Raw genomic sequence first — 26,032 nt, forward strand, 5'->3', positions numbered from 1 at the left:
ACTAGTTTTGAAAGTTGCATTCCCTCGCGATCGGTAAAAATGTGCTTATTTTGGTAGTTTTTACTTATGGAGTCCCTCTAAGCGTGAGGCATTATTGTATAGTAATGCCCTTATATAAATTAAATTTTATATATTTATGGGGGGAAAAAATGATGGTTTTGTTTTCCTTATGAAGTTTTTTCACGCTAACTACTTGATAAATTCTTATAAAATTTTTATCCTAATATTATATTATAGAAAAATATATAAATAATTTCTGGTCAAAACGCAAAACCACTTATGTATTAGGAAAATAGGAAACGCGTTCTGCGACAGTCACGTTTTTCAAAAAAGGTAGTAGCGTAAAGATAAGTATCAGAATGAAAACATCTAAGAACTATTGACTGAATGACTGACAGACGTGAATGGCAAGTGTGAAAGTAAACGAGAAATTGCGAGACTTGAGAAGGTCACGAGTTTTCTATTACACTTTTGACAGCAGCATTTGTTGTGAGTAGATCAGCTTACATACTTCTTGCTTTATTTTCATTTTCGTCTTTATGTTGGTTTCCTTGCCTCTTTTCTTTGCATCTCAATTGTTTTCCACGTAAATACCTTTGACGATTAATTAGTTTTTTTCGCAAAAATAAGAAACAAAGGAACGAAAACTTCGTACAAAGATAGATAGGTACCACCACAAGCGAATTAACCATTTGTTGTTCTATAATATTTCTTTATACAGGTATGAAACCCGAGATATTTAGAGGGCGGGAAAGGAATGGGAAGTAGTGATGATCAGACCCTATTTTTTGTTTACCCATTAAAACATTAGCAATAAGTTAAGTTTAATATCGTTGCATCGAGAGATCGCAAAAGTGGGGCGCCTTTCTAATTAGACAATCTGTCAATTATTAGATAGATGTATGTATCATATATGTGTGTGTGTATGAATATGCATGCTTGCTTATAATGCTTTGTTTTTAATCACAAGTACAAAGCTTGCTTACTGATACAAAATATAGCACTCAATACTTGAAGCTATATTTATTTAGTGACTAGTTTTAATTTTAATGCATCTGTCCGCAACTGTGTGAGTGTGTGTACACTTCCACGTGTATGTGTTTGTGCGCGTGTATGTACTCCTTGAAACATACACTCAGTACTTAGAATAAAGAATTAATGGGTTCTCTTCCATAAATTGTTTTGTAACTAATCAGTAATGATATACCAACTTCAGATTGAGACTTTCTGTGTTAATTCGTTATTTTTTCTTTCTTATTGTGATAGTTATGTGTACACACGCGCACTCGTGTAAATATTAGACAAATAGTACTTAAACAGAAAGAAAGTACAATGGAATAGTTTTAGTCGACTAAAATATATCAGTACGAAATATCTATCTCATCGAAGAAAGGGATTGATATAAAGCGATTAAATCAACAGCACCCCTTGCCACCAAAATACGTAAGTCTCTTTCATGTCATGTTATAACTTCCAACCCTAATACTCTTGGGAAATACATGAACGTCAGAGCTTCTTAAGATTTTCAAACTGCATGTCTATATAATGAAATAACTTCAACCTGGAATAAATCCTCTAACAGTTTCTCTTTCTGTATCACAGGTTTCTCGGTTCAGATGTCACCGAGGCCAAATTTGTTTTTCATTTCTCTAGACAATTACATAAATACCGTTAACTACCTATTTTTCTTTTCGACTATAATGGTTTGTGGCATTATTTGCATTTCATTTATATGACTTATATGCTTCAGAAAAGCATGAACCTCACGAAATCACATTTCATCTCACCATAAATCTTATGCTTATGTAGTAAATCGTTATTAACGATGTTATCAGCACAACTATTTTATTTTCAGTTAAAGCTAATTTGTTTTCTTATCGACAAACTTTTGTTTGGGATATCAACAGTGAGGGGATTGGCGATTTGTAATAGTGTCCCTCCCAAAGTAATTCATTACTGAAATGTGAAACCTTTGTCCGAGTAAATCCGTGAGAAATATCTAATGTTTGTTTATTTCTTTACTGTGAACTTGCTCGAGAAGTGACAAAAATAGTGACTATTTTTGTCACTTCTAATGATTGAAAGAAAACGTTGTTTATTTGTGAGTGTGTGAATATATATATTTATAGATATAGATATATATATATAGGCGACCTATATATATATCTATATGTAATTGCCGAATTTGTATACTATATATATATATATATATATATATATATATATATATAGTATACAAATTCAGCAATTATTTTTATTTTTGATAACTTTTCTAATATGGATTGTTTTCTATAATTCTGCTTCCTCACTTGCGACACAATTCTTGAAATACAAGAGGATGATTTATTGTTTAGACCCCAGGTCGGACCGGAAAAAGTTATGATAAAAAATAATCCAGTCGTGAACACCACCTTTTTCTTTTCTTTTTTTTTTGTCGGGTCACATTATCTAATGTTACTTCTTTCTAGCAGATCGTACAGCCATTTAATGACTCCCACCATGGTTTAGCCTTTGATCAAAGACGTTCTGTGCTCATCCTCTCTTATTTAAAAACACTATCTCTAAGACAACAAATGTAATCTTATGATTATGGGAGATTTGACTACTGTTTCTAGCATGGCGAGTGATCGCGTTGAGGCTACCTTGATGTATCGTCAAGTGAAGAATAAATGCAAGTGTCCTAAATCTAGTCATTATCTAACTTTCACCTTAAATCCAGTCATCCATGTTTACACTTTCTGAATGGTTTTCTAAGTTTGCAAAGTGCTTTAAATAGTAGTTAACTACGATTTCCACCGTGTTATTCCTGAAATATTCTATAAAGAATTCTGCTGTGTATTTCGATTGGCCAGCTTTGTATGAATTTAGTTGTCTTCGTAAATAACCATATGGAGAGGAGATAGAGCTTACATTGCATCTCCTTTGAAGTTGTGCGTGCATTATTGCTGCTTCCCACTGATGCTGTACTTTCTATGACAATAATAATGCTATGATCGAGTGTAAGGCTCTTACAATTAATCTAATAGTTTGCTCGTTTTACACCTTCAATTTCTTACAGTCGCAGTAGCTCAGGTTTATGAAGGAGATAGTGCGATACGTTTTATTATTATTATTATTATGTAATATCTATGACGATAAACTATAGCGGTTATGAAACAACAACTTAGATTTTTCACTCCGTTTGTCAGTCGCTTTACTGATGTTTATTTGTATGAAGAGGTGAGGTTATCGTTGTAGGTGCATGTGTTTATGCATGTTGGATTGCTGCAAGTGGTCGGTTTAATCTTCCATGTTTTAATGTTTGTGAGGTTTCTTCAGTATCTATTTGTAATGTTTTTGTAGATTCATTTCTGCGTACTGAAATAAGGAGGAGAAAACAATCCTATCGCTCGGAAAGTTTTCTTTGGTTTATTTCGTTTGTTTTTTTCTTCTTCTAATTTCAGAATATTCCTGATTTTCTTTATTTGTTTTATAGTTTGACATGTGTGATGGAAGCAGGCAGCAAATGGAGAATTACATCGTAAGAGAGTTCCAAAACTTACATGTTTTGTCTACATGTAACTTAGAGAAAATGGACGAATTAGTTCAAGATTTAACCAATGCTCTTGAAGAAACATCCAGGAACAATGGGGAAGAAAATTCGGCACCGACCATTATCAGAAGGCATTACAAGAAGAAAAAACCCCGAAAACGGCGGTCGAACACCAACTTGATATGGGAAAGTGGCAACTTCAGCGAAGCCTCAGAAAGCAGTTTAGATGAAGCTTTTAAAGACTACATCCAGAGTGTTGTTCAGCACAGTGATTCGGATGACTTGGACGTTGTTAAACATCTATCCCAAATAGGACTTCCTCTTCCTGCTATGGTTCCACCTGTGGAATCCGATTCCGTACCAGAAACTTTTTCCCCGACTGACACGCAACGGAGACGGAGAAAATTTCGCAGTATGACTGTCGACCCGATCTCCTGCGACCACTTTACTCTGACTCGGTGTAAAACCAAAGGTTCACGGATCTCGACGCGACAGAGGATGTTTCACGATGGCAACATGAATTTAAAATGTTTAACCGAGTCAGACGACGCTATGAACATTTTACCGGGGAAACGAAAACGAAGTCGCAAGTATGACTTTTTTTGTACGAATGGAAGCAACAGTGGTGATATCAGAAAAATCGAACTTTCGTCCTTCAATCAGTAAGTTGAAAGATTACTTGTATTTGTTTGTGTATTTTATGTTTGTTTATTGATACGTTGACAAGTTTTGATATGTTATCGTGCTCCAGCATGGGCAATGTTAACTGGAACCCGTAAAGGAACTCTCTTTGACTGGTTCCAGCAAGTTAACACGAGCCATCATGTTTTATTTTTGTTTACTTCTCCCAATTACTCACGTGTTTGTATACGTGATGGGTGGGGTGTTTTTCTTTTCTTTTCTTTTTTTTGTGTGTGTTGTAGAGTTTCATTGTCTACACTTGTTCTCTCTCTCAAAAACAAAACAAAAAAAGAAAAAGAAAAATGTTGTGTGACTTTATTCATTAACGTTTACTTTTCATGTTAGAAACCTTCAAAATATCAACAACTGGTATCCATTCATTGATTCAGCTGAATTTTTCAGTTTATACTGTCTTTCTGAACAATATCTATTTTAGAAGAGGACTTTGATGTACTGACCTTATCAATTCTTAACCATATCTATTTTGGGATGTAAAGAGAGGTCTTTGATTGTCGTAATTCACCTGTGTGGGGATGGGTGAAGGATTTAACTATTCGGTTTTTCATCTTAACAACGTTTATGATTTACTCTGTGCGGAGGTTCGTACTAACATTCTTCCACTTTTATTATTATTATTATAACACTAGCATATTTTTATAATATATATATACATACATATTAACACTTTACAGTATATTTACATATATACATACATCTATACATCGATCTAAAACAACTGGAATACTAAAGGAAGGCTGGAATTTAAGAGAAGAGAAAACCAAAAGGTCACATGCTGTTCATTTAAAAATTCCTAAGTAGAACTTATTATTACCTCCGCCTTTGAAACTGTTTTGAATGGTGAATTTGTTAACTTTGGCTTGTATTAGATAAGGATAAACTATTTATTACTGTTACTAAATTTTCTACAACCACCTTCACATTCCATGACTACCATTGGGATCGATCAGGTACCAGCCAGTCGGGTTCATTTTTAGTATTCTTGTTTGTGAGAGCAGTTGAATTTATTTCAGATATTCTCATTTTAAAAATCATCTCTGACTAATAGTTGAGAGGACATTGGTGTTGCCTTGGTGGAGGTTTGTGCTTTTTGAGTGCTCTTGTTATTTTTTCTTTCTATTGTTGAAGTTATTATGCTAGCATCAACAACCTCTCTGCTGTTACATTCAGCAACACTTACACTTGTACTGATAATACCACACTAACATTCTGCACCCAAGCATCATCCACATGTGACTGAGACCCCTAATGACAAATTTGTCAATGACTTGATAAACAGAGTCTTCCAAAACATTCTCCAATGAGGTCATATTAGTCAATCCTGGGGCCTTCAACAGCCAAAAGATACATTCACTACATATATCAAGAAAGCAATTTTATATCCCATCCCCTCTAAACATGTGAAGCACACAACCAGAATTCACAAGGTCACTACAAATACTAAACTGCTCTGTTTCTAAGAATCTCTCCTGGTAATTGCACATCCTCAACATAGCAATATATGCATCACAAAGATAGCCTTTCCTTTTCAGGACCAGAAAAATATACATCATTCCTCATTACCTTCTACAAAACCTGGTGAGACTCACAAGGAAGTACTACTCCCACATCTAGGATGCTTTTGCTACTGTATACACAGATATCTCAGGGCCACTAGAATGTTGGTACAAGGTTACATCCCAACACATTCAACCTTTGTGTCACAAACATGCTGTCTCATCTCTCTGCCTTTTCTAGCACTACTCAATAGTGACTGCTCTTCTAAGTTGTCTGGTCTTACACCATATTCACTCAGGCGCTCCTGACACACTCATCTCTCTTCTTTCTATATTGTGTTCAGTCTTCAGTGATTCCTTCACTAATATTTTAACCCACAGCTGTCAACTTGCAACTACTCAAAAGTAACATTAGTATCTTCAGTCCCACTGGTCACAGACAGTCTTCAAAAACCATGGATACAACCCCTTCCTCAAAGTCAATAATTATAAAAAAAGTTACACTGAACTATTATAAGACAAAACCTTACTGCAGTTATTGTGTTATTAAGAAAGATACATTACTGCATTTGCCTCATTCTGTCTAACTGAAAATAGATGTCAGTCCTAATTCCTTGTTGTTTAGGTTGAAGTAGAAAAGGATATTGTGTTATAGAGGCACTTGCTACAGCAATCTATAAATGTTCATAATTGAAGTCACTTTTGTTACCCATGAAAAAGATGTCAAATGATGAAACAATACAAAATGGTGTAAACATTACTGAACTTTCAGTTTGATAGCAACGGGTGATGAATAAAACCCAACTAATTTTATATTGACATATAAAAATACTTAATAACCATTCCTGATTGGTTTCTTTATTGGTTCTATCTTAGTTTATGGTCAGTAATTATTAAAACTGTCATACATTTTGTTTTAGTATACATAGTAATGAATTTATATTGTCTATAAATGCAAATTAAATAGCTAAGAACATACCATGATGGTTCATCTGTCTTTATGTTCTGATTATTTCATTTCTTTCTTGAATTTGTCAGAAAAACGAAGATATAGTCATATTGTCAGGAATACATATTGTCTTTTCCACACATGGTTACTAAATTGGTTTTGGTAATTTGAAAATTCACTAGATAGAAGGTAAAATCTGCAGATTGTGATATCTGGAACTCATATATTGAAGTTTTAATATCCATCCATCTATCTCTCCAACCATTCATTTCCAATGCTGGAATGGATTGGATAAGTCTAGTCAAACATATCTCTGTACATTTCCATCCTATATTCATTTATTTTGGGGATTCAACAATTTCAAATCTGAAACATTTTCCTTAGCCTACCACCCTTATAAGTACCCACCCCTAACAATTCATGATGCATTCTATCCACAAATGTTTAACAAAACTTTAAAATGAAAGCATGATGTGATCAAGCCAGCCAGCTTATCCTTCAAAAGAAATTATACTCAAACTACATATCTTTGAATAATTTGTGCATTCAATATGTTTTTCTCTAATATGATGGATTGGCCAAGGGACATATTTGAGGTAGGATTTTAAGACCAGATGCTTTTTCTGTTGCAAACTCTTACCTGATTTTCAAGTAAGGGTTTTTTTTCTTCTACAGGTTTTCAGAAGCACAAAGTGACCTGTCATACTATCAACAAGGCAAGGAATATAAACTTATCACCATTTTGGTGAGCCAAGCTGTACCATTCAATGTCAATATTCATGCACATACACACATATGCTAGACATCCATCGAATTCATTTTCAAGGCATTGGTGGCCTGGAGCTATAGTAAAAGACACTTGCCAAAAGTGACACACAGAGAGACTGAACTCAAAACTATGTGGTTGCAAAGTGAACTTCTTAACCATACCACCATACCTGTGCAAGCATGAATAACATACCTGCTTATTGTCATACTTATTTGTTTGAAAGAATAAAATGATTAAGTTGACAAGGTATTGAATTACAAATTCATGGGTTGTGAATTCAAATCTATTGCGGACATTTCAATTTCCTGCTTAATATTTATCTGTTCTGGAGTTAAACTTAGTAAAATTGAACCATTTTCTTCATCTTTCAGTGACAATACTAGCAGCTCATTGAGTAGCAGCGAGAGTGATGCAGGTTTAATTACCAACGATGAATCTCGAGAAGGTAAGACTGCACTTCAAAGTTGTTCCATTGTTTAAGTGTCACTATTATTTTTCTTACTAGATAATATTAAGTTTGTGTGATACACTATTTCAGTAACTGGATAAACCTGTAGCATTCTAAAATAAACTGAAAAAGGAAACGTTTTTATCAAGTATTTGGAAGGTGGGTTTATATTGTTGGTGATCATATGAAACTATTTTCTAAATCCATTATAATTGTATAATTCTTCATTAGCTACTGCTGACCATGTAATAGGGTGTCAATGTAGGATCTAACTTCATATTCTACCCATGTCAGAGTTGCTTAATTGTGGCTAGCTTATTCTACTTACCTGTTGATAGATTCCATGAAACAAGAATAAATTGATACTATATATAAGTGGTAAGTGTTTCATTGAAATTTTCTCTTGAAATTAAAAGTATTAATCACCATTTAAGAATGCATCTGATTGGAAAAAGTTAGCAATTAACTTTTTCTTATATTTATATATATATACACACCGTATTTACTTGAGTTAAATACATAGATTGATAATTGCTCCATATATTGTTTTTAAAGGATAGCTTTTATGGCACCTGTGCCCAGCGTCGCCTTCCTGACACTTGTGCCGGTGGCACGTGTAAAGACATTCGAGCAAGATCGTTGCCAGTGCCGCTGGACTGGCTCCTGTGCAGGTGGCACGTAAAATACACCATTTTGAGCATGGCCATTGCCAGTACCGCCTGACTGGCCTTTGTGCCGGTGGCACATAAAAGCACCCACTACACTCTCGAAGTGGTTGGCGTTAGGAAGGGCATCCAGCTGTAGAAACTCTGCCAAATCAGATTGGAGCCTGGTGTAGCCATCTGGTTCACCAGTCTTCAGTCAAATCGTCCAACCCATGCTAGCATGGAAAGCAGACGTTAAACGATGAAGATGATGTTCAACAAAGAAGGAAGAATATTGCTCAAGATTGTTGCGAGACCCCCAGCTAAACTGGATTGGAAAATGAAAGTGATAATCTGACATAAATGCAATTAAGGGTTAATTTGGATTCAAGCAGGTTTCAAGTGATTCTATTTTCCTATTATTAATTACAGCTGATGACGAACAGAGTGATTTCTACTATGAACCAGGGTCTGCCTGTGGAGTACCAAGCATTATTCCTATTTGGGAAACAGATAAGATGGATGATGAAGACAAAGAGGATGAGTTTCAAAAGATTTTCACTGGGACATTTGAACATCTCCCAAAATCTTCACAGCTAAGTTATACTGCCAGAGTTAAAAAGTTAATGGTAAGAAAACCAGATGTTATCATCTCTATATATTGGTATCATGTATTGTAACTGGTATACAATCAGAAAAAAATTAAGATGTTGGAGTACTGATGCAAGGGTTACTGAGTTCAAACCTTGTTACTAGCATTAAATTGTGCACATTTTTGACTGGATTTGGTCAATATTTCATCAGTGATGAATGTTGAGATTTAAACATGCTGTCAAGTATAAGATCTGCTTTGATCACCTGCAGCCATATTTTCAGTCGTCCACCATCCAACTTGAATATGGATTCAAATTAACAGCAACATAATGAAGTCTTACAGAGTGAGTTTTTAGTATAGATTTTTAGCTTTATTGTTCTTGCAGAAGCTACTGTTTTAAGGAAGGCACACACAATATTCTTTTCAAACACCATTTGTCAAATATTTTCAAATAGCAGATAATCTGAATTTATACAATCCAAGTTTCACAGCTGCAGATACCAGTACTTGGAGCACACAGTTCTTCATGTGAAACTTGGTCTACTTGCAGTACCTAGGGTAGTTTTTTTCTACCTGGCAGGCACCTGTCATCCATCCTACCCATGCATGCATGGAAGATGGACATTAGACAATGATGATAATATATATTTACTCAAGGTATTAGTTGCTCTGTGACAGTGGAGACCTCTGGTATTCTTGGTCCCTGAACCATATTCCCTCTCACTGCTGTCGGGGCAGAGATGACTGTCTACAAGTGCAAGCCCTGTGAGTCAAAGTGGCTGTTCCAACACATCTTCCTTGCCATCCTCTGGGGCAACACCTTTTCCATTTTGTCTGCTGGGGCCATGAGAAATGTTTCTTAATAAAGATGTCAAAAACTGCACACAAAAAATTATCTCTATGTACTTTTTCCAATTGTTTGGGCCATGGGCTTCCTGTTGAAAAATGCTTATCTTGCACCAATTTACTGTTCTACATTAAACAATCTCAGTTGATATATTATCTGATCACTTCAGCTGCTTTACTTGTTCTTCTCTTGAGTTAAAACTGTACTCACAAACCTGTTAATAAAAATCACAGGGTTCCAGTTTCTTGTATCTAAATATCATCAGTGAGGTTAACTCTCCAATCAATTTGATCTCATTTTATCTCATATATGTAAAAACTAGAGAGAAAAAATTCATCTTTCTTTTCCAATGCTGTTTTGATAGCTTTATTTTTATGTACATTTTAGTGTGGAAGACAAATCCGTTCAGGGCGAAGAAAATTAAAAGGAAAGGTAAGATCATATTAACTTCTTCCTTTTGATATCATTGGGACACAGAATTATAGCCTCTTTAGTTGGGGATGTGTCCAAACTACATTGTCGAATGTCTCCTATTTTTTACAATAGTAGGGGAGGTTTGGTTGCTATTTCTAGCAAGGTGAGCAACTGCATATAGATTTTCTCATGTATACTTGTGTTGTACATGAGTGATCTTTCTTTCATTCTGATTCATGATGATTTGATCCTGAAACTGAAAACTACAAAACTAGATCTCAATTTCCAAATCCTTTCATGTACTACTTCTCTTTCCCTTGGTTATTTTTACCTGTTCTTTAACCTAAATATTTGTGCCTCATCAACTTGCATTTTGTAACACCTCAAATATCATTTGAGTTAGAATAAAGTTTCAAAGTAAACAGGATTTAATTTATAGTTTATTTTTTCTTTCCCCAGTTACATAGTTGTGTTATTAATCAATTTTCTTTGTGATTTATTTTAATTCTAGATTCCTGGGTATTCCATGTCAAGATTTCTACAGGAACAGCAAAAATGGAATGCTTTACAGATGAGACATCGGACATCTTTACATGGGCACGAATCATGCGATCATAAACGGCAAAGAAAAATTACATCTTGTGAAGGTAGAGTTTTGAATTAAATGGTATTTTCAGGTTGTCTTTTTGCTTGGAATATTTTGGAATTACTGTAATTATAACTAAATGAAGGCTGAAAATTATCTTTATTTATTTTTTCATTGATAGGGTGCCAAGGTGAAGATACGGACACTATAAGTGAATCAAATGGTGGAAACCATTTATTACATAACACAAGTTTGAAAACAGGATCAGAACATAGTCTCTCAGGGGAGGGTGTTGCTCAACCTATACAAACGGATATATATAAGATCTAGATGACCTGAGCCTTGACCCCCAACAAACAAGTGTTGGTCACTGGAACTGCCAAATTACAGTTTAGTATATATATATATATATATATATATATATATAATGTTTCTCAGTTATAAGGGAAAGAACAATAAGATCTAAGTTAAAACAAACAAGAAAATCATTAAATCATTTTTAGTTATTTTGACACAAAATCTATATTTGAGGATGACAGAGTACATCAGTCTATTTATTTAATAAGAAATCTAAATCTTCTTGTAACCAGAAGATAAAATATATGCAGAAAAAAATAAATGTATAACAACTCAGATTAAGCTAGTGAAAGATGGAAAAGCTATTTAGTTTTATCTTTGGAGATATCCTAACGAGGATTCTATCTTAGTGCCAATGAATTAGAGGTTCCAAAGCTCATTTGATCAATTTGTCTCATCAACAAAATTTCAAATTAATTATTCACATCATTGTTACATTTTCATTGAGATTTATTCCATCCCTCCCTAAACCATTTCCAAACATATGTCATGTGTCTTTGTATGTTTTGATATACTGTCTCCACACTCTCCAGCTTTTATTGTTATTTCAAAATAAGGGCTGCAACTGGCAAAATCGGTAGAGTGCTGAGGAAAATGCCTTATGCTTATTTAACTATGTTTCTTTGCACTCTGAGCTACAATCCCTCTGGAAATCAATAAAATGTTATGCCAATCAAGTACTTGGTTCAATTTAATTGATTATAAATTCTGCCTATGTGTTAGTGTTTGAAATTTGGGGTCAGTTTTGTTTTTCATCCTTCTGGGGTTGATAAAATGGGTACTAGTAATATATTGGTATTGAATTAATTGACTGTACCCTTCTTCAAACACACACTCATCCCCTAAAGAAATTTCTAATCATGTGTTAATGTTAGAAATCTCTTTTATTAATTCAGTAGAGCATCAGACAGAATACATTTCAGTTTTTAATTCTGGTTCTTTACATTCTGTGTTCAGATCTGATCAGAGTCAAGTCAACTTTGCCTTTCATCCTTCTTAGGGTGACAAAGTACCAGTCAAGTACTGGGTTTGATTAAAATTATATCTATTCTTTAAATCTGAGGCCTTGTACCTATATTAGAAAACATTATTAATAAATTGGAGAATTTACAGAAATAATGCTCTGGACTAAATATTTTGCAGTATTTAACTGTCTCACTTCATTCTGGGTTGAAATCCTGCAAAGGACACTTTTGTCTTTCACTTCACTTGGTGTTGACAAAGTAAGTACTTGTGTATAGGAGTCAGTTCAATGTATACTTCTTCTACAATAGCGAAGCTTTGTGCCAGTGTAAGAAATCATTATGTGAGGCATGGTTCAATGTTGAATGCATAGCTAACAGAATCCATGGCCTGTCTAAAATTCTGGTTGGTACGGCTTCATTGACCATGATAATCTACTTGGGAAAGACCCAAACTCCACGACTATTTCATCTCCATGATTCACACCTAATTAAGCACATGAATATTTAATTAACAATTTACAAAAATCAATTTGAATAACCATATGGATGGTTAAAATATAAATACAAGGATGACATAAACAACAGAAATTAAAAAAAAATATTTCACTATTTTCATTTGATTTGTTTTTGTAAATCAAAGATAAATGCATCCACTTTAGTTTCTACATGACATTTAGTATTTTATTTATTCTGAATTCTTGGAAACATATTTGTAATTTGAAATTGATATTCCTTTGTTTTTTAAAAAAACAACTATAAAATTAAATCTTAAAATTCTCTTGATTTTCGTTTTTCTTTTTATAAATATAAACTCAGAAACCAAAAGTCTAATGTAATTGAATTTGTGTTTTGCAATCATTAATTTGGTGTTTTAAGCATAACATGAATCTTCTACTGTAACCCTGGGCCAACCAAAGCCTTGCAGTGGATGATTTAATAGAAGCCAGTCATACAATTATATATATGTTGTGTGTGTTTGTGTTTCCTTGTCTTGACAGCATGTGATAGTTGTAAATGGGTATCACTGCCATACAAACAGTTTTCTTCATTTCCAATCTTCCATGAAAATGTGTCTGTTCATGAGGAAATATTACCTCACTTCGCAAGTGACAGGAAAGACATCTGCTTCAATGAATTTTGTTTGACCATGCCAGAATAGGAAAATGGATGTTTAAAACAATGATAGATATGTGAGTGAGTAGACAAATTTAAAAACTGCTTCTTACCATTGAACTGGTATTTTATTTAACTTACAAAACTTGACTGTTGGACAGTGTTTCACGCTTGGACTGAAATATTCCAAACTTTGACCTCTATAAAGCATCCAACCTCATTCCCTTGGCCACTGTCCTGTCTAATTCAATATATAAATATTTCTGATGAATTTTAAAGACACAAGTAAAATATGTCTAGGCTAATGAAATACTTTTTACACTATGTGGCTATAGGTATTACATAGGTAAGTAATGTACAAGCAGGATGAACTTTTTAGCTCCAGTTGTGTTGTTAAAAAATGAAACTAGTGTCTATTTTTCAGGTAAGTAGACTGAACAAAAATAGAAAACACTTCAAGTTAACACCAATAAACTGGTGTTATGGTAATTTTTTTCAGATAAGTAAACGAGGACTCACCTCCAAAAGACAATATAGCTAGCTTTGCAAGTGGAAAGTGAGATCTTTTGGGTTGTCACAGGTTTGAAAATTTTCAAATTAGGTATATTGATGTGATTTTTCACACTGAATCCACATTTAGGATTCATTCCCAGAAAAATTATGTTATCAAGGTTCAACATTTGATGGTTTTTAGTCAAATCAGAAAACAGGAATTGAAAGCCAGCATTTTCTGTGTTACAAAATGACTGACAGAAATAACACAGGCACAAAATATCACTCATCAAAAATTGCAGTAGTGGAAATATCAAACTTCAGCTTTGCTTGTTACTAATGTGAGATTTATGGTCATGTGTATAATGGTGATTTTTGATTGGCTAAAACTACCCAATACTTGCAAATTTTAAAAGCTATTAATTTAAGGCAAAAATGAATGTCATTTTCACAATTACCATACAAAATTAAATTGGGATCCCAAATTTGAAAACAACTGAAACAAAACTGAAAAAATATGAAATCTGTGACAGCAACCGAAAAGATCCAAGATGAGATCTAGTAACAAAACAACTGATTCGATTATGTCTTTTTAGCAAACTCGGAGAAAAAGACTGTGATAAGAGGTACTTTGTGAGCCAATGGAATCAAGAGTTGTGGAAAATTAGAAATAATTTCATTAGGATGATCACACAAAGAAGAAATCCATCAATTAGTAAACCTAACAAAAGCTGCCAGTCAAGCTATTAAAGTGACTGTCTATTGATGAACAGTCAGTTTTATTTTATGTTATTGCATAAATAGCATGTTTCATTAGTTGTGTGGTTAAGAAGTTTACTTTCCAGGTGTAATTTTGGGTTTAGTCTCAGTGTGTGACACCTTGAGCAATTGTCTTCTGCTATAACCCTGAGCCAGAAGTGGATTTCATAGACAGAAACTGAAAGAAGCTTGCTATGTATGCATATGAAGGTCTAACAACTATAATACGGTTAGACCTTCATGCATTGAAGCCAACAGAAGAATCCACAACGTTTGTGCTTCCTCATCTTGACATTACATGATAATTGTAAGCAAGGGTTGGCAACAGGAAGGGCATCTGGCCATAGAAAATTTGTCTCAATGAATTCTGTCTGATTTGTGTAAGCATAGAGAAACAGATGTTAAAACAATACTGATGAGTCTATGTACATGTCCATGGAGAAGAGCTGATAAGACTTCAAAATATATCATAGGTGATACTGCCAAGAAAACACCAATACAATAGACATTCTCAGTTAACTTTACATTTCTACCTGGATTCCTTGGTATCATTGCAAAGAACTATCAGAGGCCAAGCTGCTCAAGGGTCTTAAACTCAGCAGTGACATCTAATGAAACATCAATTATATAATATTCTGAGTCTTTGCATCAGTGAAATGCACCTATTCATAGCTGGATGTTGTGAGCATTAAAAATATTAACCAATATACAGTTTATGAATGATCAATTCTTCAGTTAGTGCAATGCTACATTAATTTGGTTTACTATTACTTTATATAATATTAAACAACTACACTGAATTTCAACAATTCATTGCATGTGGGGTGAACATTACATGTTAGTTTCTTGTATAGGTATAAGCTGTAAGGTTTATATGAGATAAATAAAGCTTATGTTTACACCAAAAGGTATTCATTTGTGATGTAAGTGAAATAACTGTTATTGACACAAGAATCAGTTCAAATGAGTTCTTTCAACCCTATAGTTCTGTCCTGCAAAGTGTAATCACATTTACACAACTATATGATTTCATTGTTATAGGAAAGAGAAATGGGATTGCAAGCAGCTCATTCCTTTCTCAAGGGTATCTGCAACAAGTGATATGGCTCAAAACATGAATAGGTAAACATGATACACAAGCTTTCATTTTCCTCACACAGCAAAAGACACACTACACACACACACACACACATTCATATATGCTTTATTATACATGAAACATGTTTGGGCAGATTATATTATGAAGAACCAAAATATTGTTTTTACTTGTGAGAAATAACAATGTTATTTGAATAAATGAATATCAGCAATTATGTATGTTTTTTTTTTCTTTTCCAACATTGCACTGATGAGAGAATTGTTCTAAACCCATACCCTCAACAATGCATAAAGGTATCACAGTAAGGTGAGCTGAATGTCCAAGATTGAAAAACAGGAAAAAATTCAACAGTCAATTATTATTCAGAATAACATCAACCAATTATGGTTGATGTTAAAAATATTGTAGAAGTGATGTGGCAATAAAACCACCAGCCCACAGAGCTGGAACAATGACAAATGATAATTTGGAGAGAAGCATTATACCAGATATACCATGACCACTGCAAGTAGAAAAATTTAGAATTACTTAAGATGTTGAAGTGCAATTTTTGTTTTACATATACCTTCATTATATACATATATCATCATCATCATCTTTTAACATATATGTTCCAAACTGGTTTGGGTTGGATGGTTTGACAGAATCTAATGGGTTCAAGGATCGCATCATGCTACAATATATGTGGGGAAAGTCTTTGCATTCTGAGTTCAAATTCCGCTGAGGTCGACTTTGCCTTTCATCCTTTCGGGGTGGATGAATTAAGTACCAGTTGCATACTGGGGTCAATCTAATCGACTGGCTCCCTCCCCAAAATTTTAAGGCCTTGTGCCTAGAGTAGAAAAGAATATATGTGCAGGAAGGGTTGACTTATACATTGCTTAAAATTTTCATGAGTGTGAGAGCACATCTATCTCGTTATCTTTAAGTTTGCTTACCGTGTAGCATGGGTAGGTTGTTTTGTCAGGATCTAACAGATTGGAGAGCTATGCTTTGCCCCAATGTTTGTTGTTGTTATTGTAGGAGGGGGAGGAAAAGAGTCTAAGTAGAGGGAGGCAGTAGTCCACAAACTCGAAAGATGAAAGGTAAAGTTAACCTTGGCAGGATTTGAACTCAGCAAGTAAAGGATCAGAACAAATGCTACAAGTTCTTATTCTCAACATATGTACTCTCCACTCCTTGAATAAGACATCGCATAAACATCAACTTATTCTGACAAGACTGAACGCTTGGTCATTCTGTTACAAATCAGTAACAGAATGTTATTGTTGTAGTAGTAGTAGTGGTGGTGGTGATGGTGGCAACATAGACAGCAGCAGCAGAAGTTGATCAACCATAAACACTTAATTGTTGTTTATATAAAGAAACATTTCTTACTGGGAAATGGGTGCAAGAGTGGCCGTGAAGAGACACAAGGCACGTTATATAAACCTGCCTAATCTCAATGCCTCAGTGGCAAGAAGCTATTAGTAGCTCTTACCTTAAAGACTGCGTAAATTAAATGATATATATATATATATATATATATATATATTTACATTTGTGTTCTTTGAAAATTGCTGAGCTACAAGTGTTGATGTTCTCATATCTCCTTCAACAAATCATTCACAGGGTTAGTGACAGAACAAGCATTCAGCTATAAAACAATGTTGCAATAATATATTCATCTAGCCCACGCTAGCATGGAAAAATAGATGTAAAAATTAAAGGTGTGTGTGTTGTGTGTAAGTGTGTGCGCATGCATATGTGTATGCGTGTATTTCAGCAAAAGATGTAAACATTAAGAACAACTGATAACCAATGCTTAGAAACAAAAACTCCTAATGGTATTTTTTGCACCCAAGTTATAACAACCCTGATCACTGATGCTATTGTAAATGCAGTGAATCTGTAGTTCGTCCAACAGAAACTCATAATCAATAATGCTTTGGTTACATATTGTAATATAAGATAAATATAACTATACTTACATGTAACATCCTGCAGCCATCATTGATCCCCAAGATACTAGAACACCACCGAAAAAGGCTTGGTTTCTCGTAACTCGGCTGTATTCATAATTATATGAATGAAATGATGAAAAATAAGCTCCAAGTATTAGTCCAAGACTAAAAAATATCTGAAAATTATTGCAGAATAGAAATAATATGGTGATTTATTACTATAGATTAAGAAGAATACAACAGTTAAAGTTAGAACTACAACATGATTCCAGGGAGAGTATGATTCTGTCAATTACAAATTTGATGGTTCCAGTTAATTCGATCAATGGAACAACCTGCTTGTGAAATTAACATGCAAGTGGCTGAGTGCTCTACAGACACACATACTCTTAACATAGTTCGCAGGGAGATTCAGTGTGACACAGAATGTGAAAAGGCTGGCCCTTTGAATTGCAGGTGCAAACTGATTGAACTGGAGCAATGAGAAATAAAGTGTCTTGTTCAAGGACACAACAAGCTGCTGGGAACTGAACTCACAACCTTACAATCATGAGTTGAATACCCTAACCATTAAGCCATCTGGCTTCTCCAAGATATTATACTAATAATATAAAGACTGTCAGAGTTGGCAAAAATGGTAATGTACTAGTTAAAATATTTTTATAATTAGTAAAAATAATGGTATTTTAACAGTCATTAGTTTCATCCAAATTCATGCTAGTCATTAACATTTCCATAATTAAAAGAAATCAATTCACAACAAAAATACATCATATGCCTGGTGAAACATTATCATCAGCAGCAGCATCGTTTTAATGCCCACTTCTCACTGCCTGCATAGGTTGGACAGAATTTATTGAGGCAGACTTTCTACAGCCAGATGCCCTTCCTGTCACTAGCCCTCACCTGTTTCCAAGAAAGAAATATTTCCCTATGGTCAGACACGTTTCTACAGAATATTGGAAATGAATGACAGTGACACTCACAACTTGTCATGTAATGTCAAGACAAAGCAACACACACAGCCAATGGGCTTCTTTCAGTTTCCATGAACCAAATCCAGTGACATGGCTTTGGTCAGCCTAGGATTATAGTAGAAGACTCTTGCCCAAGGTACCACACAGTAAGACTGAAACTGAAATCATGTGGTTGGGAAGCAAGCTTCTTAACCAAATAGCCATAACTACTGTGGAGGCAAGTTCCTGATGGATAGAGTGGGCCAACCCATCTCAATTTCCACATAGAACCACTACATTTCAATGGGTTAGATAGTTTATTACCAATGGTCAACATAGCTTCTATACCTACAATTATGACAATAACCACTGTCATCATCATCATTTAACATGCATTTTCCATACTAGCACAGGGTGGAAGTTTGACAGGAGCTGGCAAAGCCAGGATCCATACCAAGCTCCATTGTCTGTTTGGCATTGTTGTTACAGCTGGATGTTCTTCCTACTGCCAACCAATTTATAAAGTGTGCTGGGTGCTTTTTACATGATGCCAGCAGCAGTGCTTTTTTTTTTTTTTTTTTTTGGAGGGGGGATATTTTGTATATGCACAGAGTGGAAAGGTTTTCAGTCATATAATATAACCAATAAGAAGATGCCAAATGAGAAAGCCTCTATGTTTTTCTAACAACTTGCTCAAAATAGCAACAAAATCTCCACAAATAACATCCTAACATCTTAAAAAAAGGAAGAACACATTGAATCATGTAATCTTGGATACATTATGCCCATGAAAATATCAATCAGAGGTCAGCTTAATCAGGTCTAACTTGAAACTAAACAACAATATTTATTTCATTGTTAATAATATGGAAGAAGATATGAATGAATATTATGTCAGCTTCTCCATCTCGTTCACTTAATACATAAAATACAGTATTTAAATCAATATTTGAATTTCATCATTCTAATTCAACTAAAATTACAAAAACATGTCTGATGTTTGCTGAATTGAAAACTGATAAGTTAAAGAGTAGATAATTTCTATATTAAATGTCAAAAGCAGGACTCACCCAGAAGTACTCAGTTGAAATTTTAGAAGACTTTGATGGAAGTTTTCCTTTTTTAAAAATACTCATCAATGTTTTATTGATAACAGTAAAAACTTCACTGTTTGCTATAAAAGAAATTTAAATATATAAGAGAGTGAGTGTGTGTGTTTGTGTGTGTTTATTTGCATTATGGGAGTGTGTATTTGTTTGTTCTTTGTAAATATGTGTCAGTTTGTTATAAATATTTATTACACGAGTGTATTTTTTTCAGTATCTTTCAATATTGAAAGCAATTCAAATTCAATTTTTTTTATTATATATTTTGTCACAAAGTGGATTGTATTTAAAGCTAATCCTTCAACCAAGAAAATGGACAGCCACCTATTTTTCAAGTTAATATGCATCCTTCATTCCTTCTTAAGTCCCTGTACACAAGCACTATTTAGATGTAACCTAGTCACCTCATTCAAGACCAACACTACTTCCACAAACAAAAACCGCAAACATCTTCCAATGAAGACTTAGCAACTTAATCTTCAACAGAATAAAGACATAATCACTACACACATCAAGGAAAACAGTTTTGCACTCTCTACACATGAAAAACAAAGTCAGGACAACAGGCCTCACAGTTGAATATATAACTGCCAAAACTGCATCTCAGAGATAAATCTTCCACTTCAAGGCCATAAAAGACTTTAACTCTGATTAATTGCTGACCTACTAAGACAAACATTAGAGTACAGCTTACATATCTAGAACAGTGATGTTGTTACACAAACATCTTAAATTACACCCCAAAACAGGTCATTTGATTGATTTACAAAAATTTACTCACCGACACACTACAACCACTGACTAAAAGATGAGCTGTTTCCATTCTCTGTCTCTGTTGTTGCTACTACAATTGTTTGTCATGGAACTGCTTAGCTACAGACTCCCTCCACCTAGGCCTACTTGATACATCTGTCTCTTTCTTCCTCTTACCCTCACCACTGTATCTCATTCACCACATCCAGACAATTTTTCCAATCCTTCCAACCAGAATATTATCTTCAGGAATACACTCTACACTTAAATTTTCCTGGAGGCATCAACCTTTAGAGATTCAAAGTGAACACCAATCACATCAAACCCACTACAATAGGAGGACCTGTAAAGATCAAGAGTAGTACCCCTTCTCTGTGACTAACTTATCCTCATGATTTTTAACAACAGATGAGAGATTAGAATAAAACATCCTTCCACCACCTACCCCTATTTTTTTTTTCTCTGTTAGCCCTAACAAAATTTGTCAACTTAATCATCAATATTAATTACCTTACAACTACCATCATCAGTGCTGTCATCAACATCTTCTTCTTACAGCCTCTTTCCATGCTGTCATGTGTTGGACAGGTCTTTACAGTTGAAGTTAGTTCTTATTCTAAATTACTGCCAGCCTAAACAAATTTAAGGACCATGTCACACTCATATGTTCCAATTTTGGCATGGCTTCTACAGCTTCTTAATTCTTAATTTAGAATAATTCATTGAAAACGTCATCAAAATATTATTGAGATATTTTAGATGAAGTCTCTCTTGTAAGAATTGCTTCTACTGTTGTAAAGAGAAACAGTAAAAACTGAAAATTTTACACATCCTCTCCAAGCCACTGACTCTGAACCAGAATGATATCTCATTTAAACATGAAAGATTATACCTTGATAACAAAAAAATATAAATACAACAGCAAAGGTGAGACTTACTGATAACTTTGTTAAAACTTCCTATAAGAATTAGTTGCAATATGGCAGTTGAAATTCCAATGAGATATGGAGACCAAACTGGAGCAAATAACCAGCTTCCACCACCAAATCTAACCTAATTAAATAAAAAAGAATGTATAATATATCAAATCATTAAAGTTTCGTCATAATCTTTATATTTTATTTAGCTTTCTTTCTTGATAATAAGTATGTTAACTCCACTGCTTATAAGACAGAAGTGACAAATGACTGAATTAATAAAGTGCTGGATTACTGAGAAACCAAACAGTCTGTGTCTCACCACTGTTACTGGGCTATATTTGTGGCCAAGACACTTAATTTTCTATAGTTAAGTCCACCAAACTGTAAATAGTAACCATTTATAGAGACCACTTATTACTGCAATGTGTAGGAGCACCGTATAATTAAAGAATATTTTATTAGATTGCAATGCTGAATTCAAAACTTCTAAAAGACTGAATAAAGTAAGAAGCTTCAACAGTTACTGCAGCTTCCTTAATGGCTAGACAATTTGAGGATTGTTTCCATTTTAATTATGCACCCTGGTCTAATTTAGGCTGGAGTGACAGTTTATCCTACATTAAATTCGTTGTCCCAAACATAGACTCACTACAGATTCATTTCTTAAATATGTTTGTACCCCACCAGCACTGGTGTGCTCAAGTCTCCATAACTTAGCAGTTTGGCAAACGAGACCAATAGAATAAGCACCAGGCTTTAAAAAAATAAGTATTGGGGATGATTCGATCAACTAAAATTCTTCAAGGTGGTGCCCCAGGATGGCCACGGTCTAATGATTGAAACAAGTAAAAGAAAAGTGTGAAAGATCATATTTTGGTAAAAATAAACCAGAACATGGTTCTTTCTCCCAGCTCTATGTTTATAATTCCCATATCAAATGCTTGTCTTTGTGAAGATATTTCATATAAATTTAAATTATCTTTGGAGCTATTCTTTATTAAAAGTTCAACTTTGAGAAAACTCTTTTTTTTTCAAGAAATATAAAAATGAATAAAGTATCAAGAGTAAAAGTTGTAACACTAAATTTCAATGTAACAATGACACTTACCAAATATTCATTCTGCCAAGGCTTATGAAGCTCTAAGAAAAACGTTACAGTCGCCAGGATTACAGCTAAAGGCATTGCCACATTGAAGTAAGGTGTCGACATGGAGTAATGTAAACTACAATTAAAAATGATTAATATTTTTTTTTAAGTGTGATTCCACTATAATTTCTAAATAGATATAAAATAGGTATTTATAACATATGGTCAAATTCAGTCTTGCAATGCACATGCTACTCTTTGATTCTTAATATGAGACACACAAAACTATTTAGCTAAAATACTTTTTGCATCCAATTAATGTGAAAAAAAATGCATAAAATTAATTCAAAAAGGGATGAAATACAAATGTTTTCAATATAATTACCTAAATGAACTTACCTACCTATTTACCCTGTGCAGTCCTCTGGACTACTTCTCTCATATTAACTTTTCCTGTAACTTGAGGATATGCCCTGACACGCACTACCATCTTCTCTTTTTTTCCAACTAGGACAGCCATGTATCATTTCTACAGCAAGACACCTGTTCCTGTCTCTCTATCATACTTTAAACTTTCATTACCTTGCATAAATCCACCCCCACTCAACACTACACTCACCTCAGTTGAAGGGTCATGTCTTATAAGTTATTTGCTGAGCTCACTCATGCAAGTGCCATCTAAAAAAAATGTATCTAGTACAGTCTGTGAAGTGGTTGGCAATAAGATCATTCAGCCATAGAAATCATGCCACAGCAGACATTAGAGTTTGGGTGCAGTCCTCTAGTTCATTGGCTCCTGTCAAATTATCCAACCCATGCCAGTATGAAAAACAGATGATGATGATATGGCTATCATTTCCATCTTCATGTTCTTATCTCTTGTCACAAAGATTTATACATATCTGTCCATCCTTCCTCTGAACAATTTTGTCTTTATCATTCCCTCCATTTCTACAAACATTTTATTCTTTACATACAGACCAATGATCATAAGTGTAATAATAATGTAACGATCACAGATCACATTCCTCTGCTAACTACCTTTACCATCTCATTTTTTTCGTTGTGTATATATATATATATATTTCCATTTGGCCATATCCCACTTTGCTTTCTCACTTCCCCCACTTCATTTGACCTGGTCCTAACCACCTCCCTCTCCTTTCAGTTGATCTGAATCTTGTCACAAGCTCTTCTACCCCTTTCTTCTATATTACTTCCTCCCACTCCTACAGCTTAACTCACAACCTACTCACATCAGTTCTCATTTTTCTCTCTTCTCTTCCCACACTAACCATCCTTGACTACTCTCTTCTTTATTCACTTCTTCATTTGTGACTTAAGAACTAAGCTACTGCATTTCTACATTTTTTTCTCTCTCCTCAAACAAAGATAAGTATCTGAAACTCTAGAATTCTCTTCTTCACAACACAAAATTTGTTTAAATTTTTGTCAATGTAAAACATCACTACTTTCACTGAATTCTGCTATTTTACTGCTCTAATTTTCAGCTAGAACTTGGTATCCCTACCATTTTATAGAGTTCAGTGATCAATTCAAAATAAAATATACCACTAACAATATACCACTTAAAAATTAACTGCATTATAATTTACCTCATTATTGCTATCCTCTTGTTTGGAAGGATTTGCAAAGAGACTGTGAGCCTGTCTGTCCTAAAACTAATGCAAATAAAGAAATGATACAAAGACAACAAAAGTCTTAGAAAATATTATATGGTTACTTACTAAGTTTGTCTGGATGTTTTACTTTTAGCAGCAAGAGGAGGAATAACATCATATAAAACTGTACCACAGTAAGCCCCAAGGAATACATAAAGAGCATAAGGTACACCTGAACCCAGTTGAACAAACATAGAAACAGGACACTGGAGAAAATGTGAAAAGATAAAATGAAATTAGTTTCCTGTCTTAATTTGTTAGTTTGTTGCTATAATTGTTATAGGATGTAGAATTGGTAGAATCTTTTGAGCCTTGAACAGAATACCTTGTGGTATTTGCTCTGGTCCCTTATGTTCTGATTTCATCTCATCTTTTTGCCAGGTAGTGTATCTATGATTACATTATCCAATAAGTCATTTTATAAGGCAATAAGGTGTGATTTAAAGAAGATTTTTATTTCTATTTCTAGCAGGTTAAGTGACCGGGAAGATGCTCCCTCACAGTTTACTTGACACATAGACATATATGGCACAGCAATGGGCTAGATACTTCATATGACCTAGATTTGGTCCACTGTTCACAATTTAGAAAATGAAGGACACATTGGATAATGTATTTCTAGATACACTGACAGAAAAAGGTAAGCTAGTATGATAAAAAATTGAATGCCTTTGAGCATAGATTTGCATGATCAATGATCAACTGATGCTAAACAACAGTGACAACTGATGTTAAGAAGGCTAAGTTGATCATGGTAGGATTTCATTGAGATAGATATGTAAGTTTGTTTGTTTTTTTTTTATATGGTTTTGAGATGAAATCCTACCATGATCAACTTAGCCTTCTTAACATCAGTTGTCACTGGCAAAAGGATGAGATGAAATCAGAACATAAGGGACCAGAGCAAATACCACAAGGTATTCTATTCAAGGCTCAAAAGATTCTACTAGATTTTTTAAAAAGTTATATTTTAAAGTATTAATGATCTTTGTAGATAAAAAATCTGTTTTTTTATAGGTACAGGCACGACTGTATTGTTAAGAATTTCACTTTGCAGCCAGAAAAGGTTTTGGGTTCAATCCTATCACATGACACCTTGAGCAAGTGTCTTCTACTAGAACCATGTCTTATGAGTGAATTTGGTAGGTGGAAACTGTGTTGAAGCACGTGTGTGTGTGTGTTTATCACCTCACTGCTCTACTTTGTGTATGTCCTTGTAACTTGGTATTTCAGTAAAAGAGATAGAGTAAGTACCAAACTTAAAAACAAAAAAAACTGAGTACTGGAGTTGATATATTCGAGTAAACTCTTCAATGATTGAAACAAGAGAAAGATAAAAGATAGTGTTATTATCGAGATTCTAGAGACTTACAGCTCCAGCACATGCCACACCAGCTCCCATAAACAGCCCTCCAAGAATGCCAGACAAGTAGGATTGATCAATCAGATTAGCAGAATGGTAGATCAAGGTATTTTCAACTGCTCCACCATGTCCTTGAAGCATGCTTGCAATAGAGCAGAGAAACATGCCTGAAATATAGCCAAATATCATTATTACAACAATCATGAAAATTATTTAAAGGAGTTGCTTAATTATGTATATGTGAAAATATTGCTATAAATTAATTCTGGGTTAAAATCCTTTGTAAGTGAAATAGGGAGCAAGAAAGATTTCACTTAGAATAAACATACTTGCTGTTTTGTGTATTATTTAATTATTTGCTCATATTATTGCACTAACACCACCAAATGAAACATTCAGATACATATATATGTATGTGTGTGTGTATATATATATCTATATATATAAAAATGAGAATG

At 34.1% G+C, this 26,032-nt stretch overlaps 2 protein-coding genes across 7 annotated transcripts in view; one reads left to right on the top strand and one right to left on the bottom strand.

The window, feature by feature from the left end:
- Positions 1-383: 383 nt before the first annotated feature.
- LOC106872002 (G patch domain-containing protein 2) lies at positions 384-13,082 on the top strand. 5 transcript variants are annotated; one of them, XM_014918800.2, is made up of 7 exons: positions 384-489; positions 3,476-4,194; positions 7,817-7,890; positions 8,970-9,166; positions 10,367-10,411; positions 10,905-11,040; positions 11,161-13,082. In XM_014918800.2, the coding sequence occupies exons 2-7, from the start codon at positions 3,482-3,484 to the stop codon at positions 11,307-11,309; spliced, it is 1,314 nt and encodes a 437-aa protein (XP_014774286.1). In that variant the 5' UTR covers positions 384-489; positions 3,476-3,481; the 3' UTR covers positions 11,310-13,082. The 5 variants fall into 5 exon arrangements, with proteins under 5 accessions (XP_014774286.1, XP_014774290.1, XP_052822518.1 ...); XM_014918804.2 differs by lacking the exon at positions 384-489 and adding an exon at positions 1,296-1,443; XM_052966558.1 differs by lacking the exon at positions 384-489 and adding an exon at positions 2,060-2,101.
- A 1,562-nt stretch (positions 13,083-14,644) lies between these two features.
- The window catches only part of LOC106872003 (uncharacterized), a 21,876-nt gene continuing 10,488 nt past the window's right edge, over positions 14,645-26,032 (bottom strand). Inside the window, exons 3-9 of one of the 2 annotated variants that reach the window (XM_014918806.2) lie at positions 25,584-25,741; positions 24,278-24,417; positions 22,551-22,665; positions 21,461-21,575; positions 19,734-19,837; positions 17,735-17,812; positions 14,645-16,266 (exon numbers count right to left, since the gene is read on the bottom strand). In XM_014918806.2, coding sequence (XP_014774292.1) covers positions 16,138-16,266; positions 17,735-17,812; positions 19,734-19,837; positions 21,461-21,575; positions 22,551-22,665; positions 24,278-24,417; positions 25,584-25,741 — 839 coding nt within the window. In that variant the 3' untranslated portion in view covers positions 14,645-16,137. Of the gene's footprint in view, positions 16,267-17,734; positions 17,884-19,733; positions 19,838-21,460; positions 21,576-22,550; positions 22,666-24,277; positions 24,418-25,583; positions 25,742-26,032 lie in introns of both variants that reach the window. The other variant, XM_014918805.2, reaches the window with a different exon arrangement.

This window comes from Octopus bimaculoides, chromosome 3, assembly GCF_001194135.2.
Source record: "Octopus bimaculoides isolate UCB-OBI-ISO-001 chromosome 3, ASM119413v2, whole genome shotgun sequence".
NCBI lineage: Eukaryota > Metazoa > Mollusca > Cephalopoda > Octopoda > Octopodidae > Octopus > Octopus bimaculoides.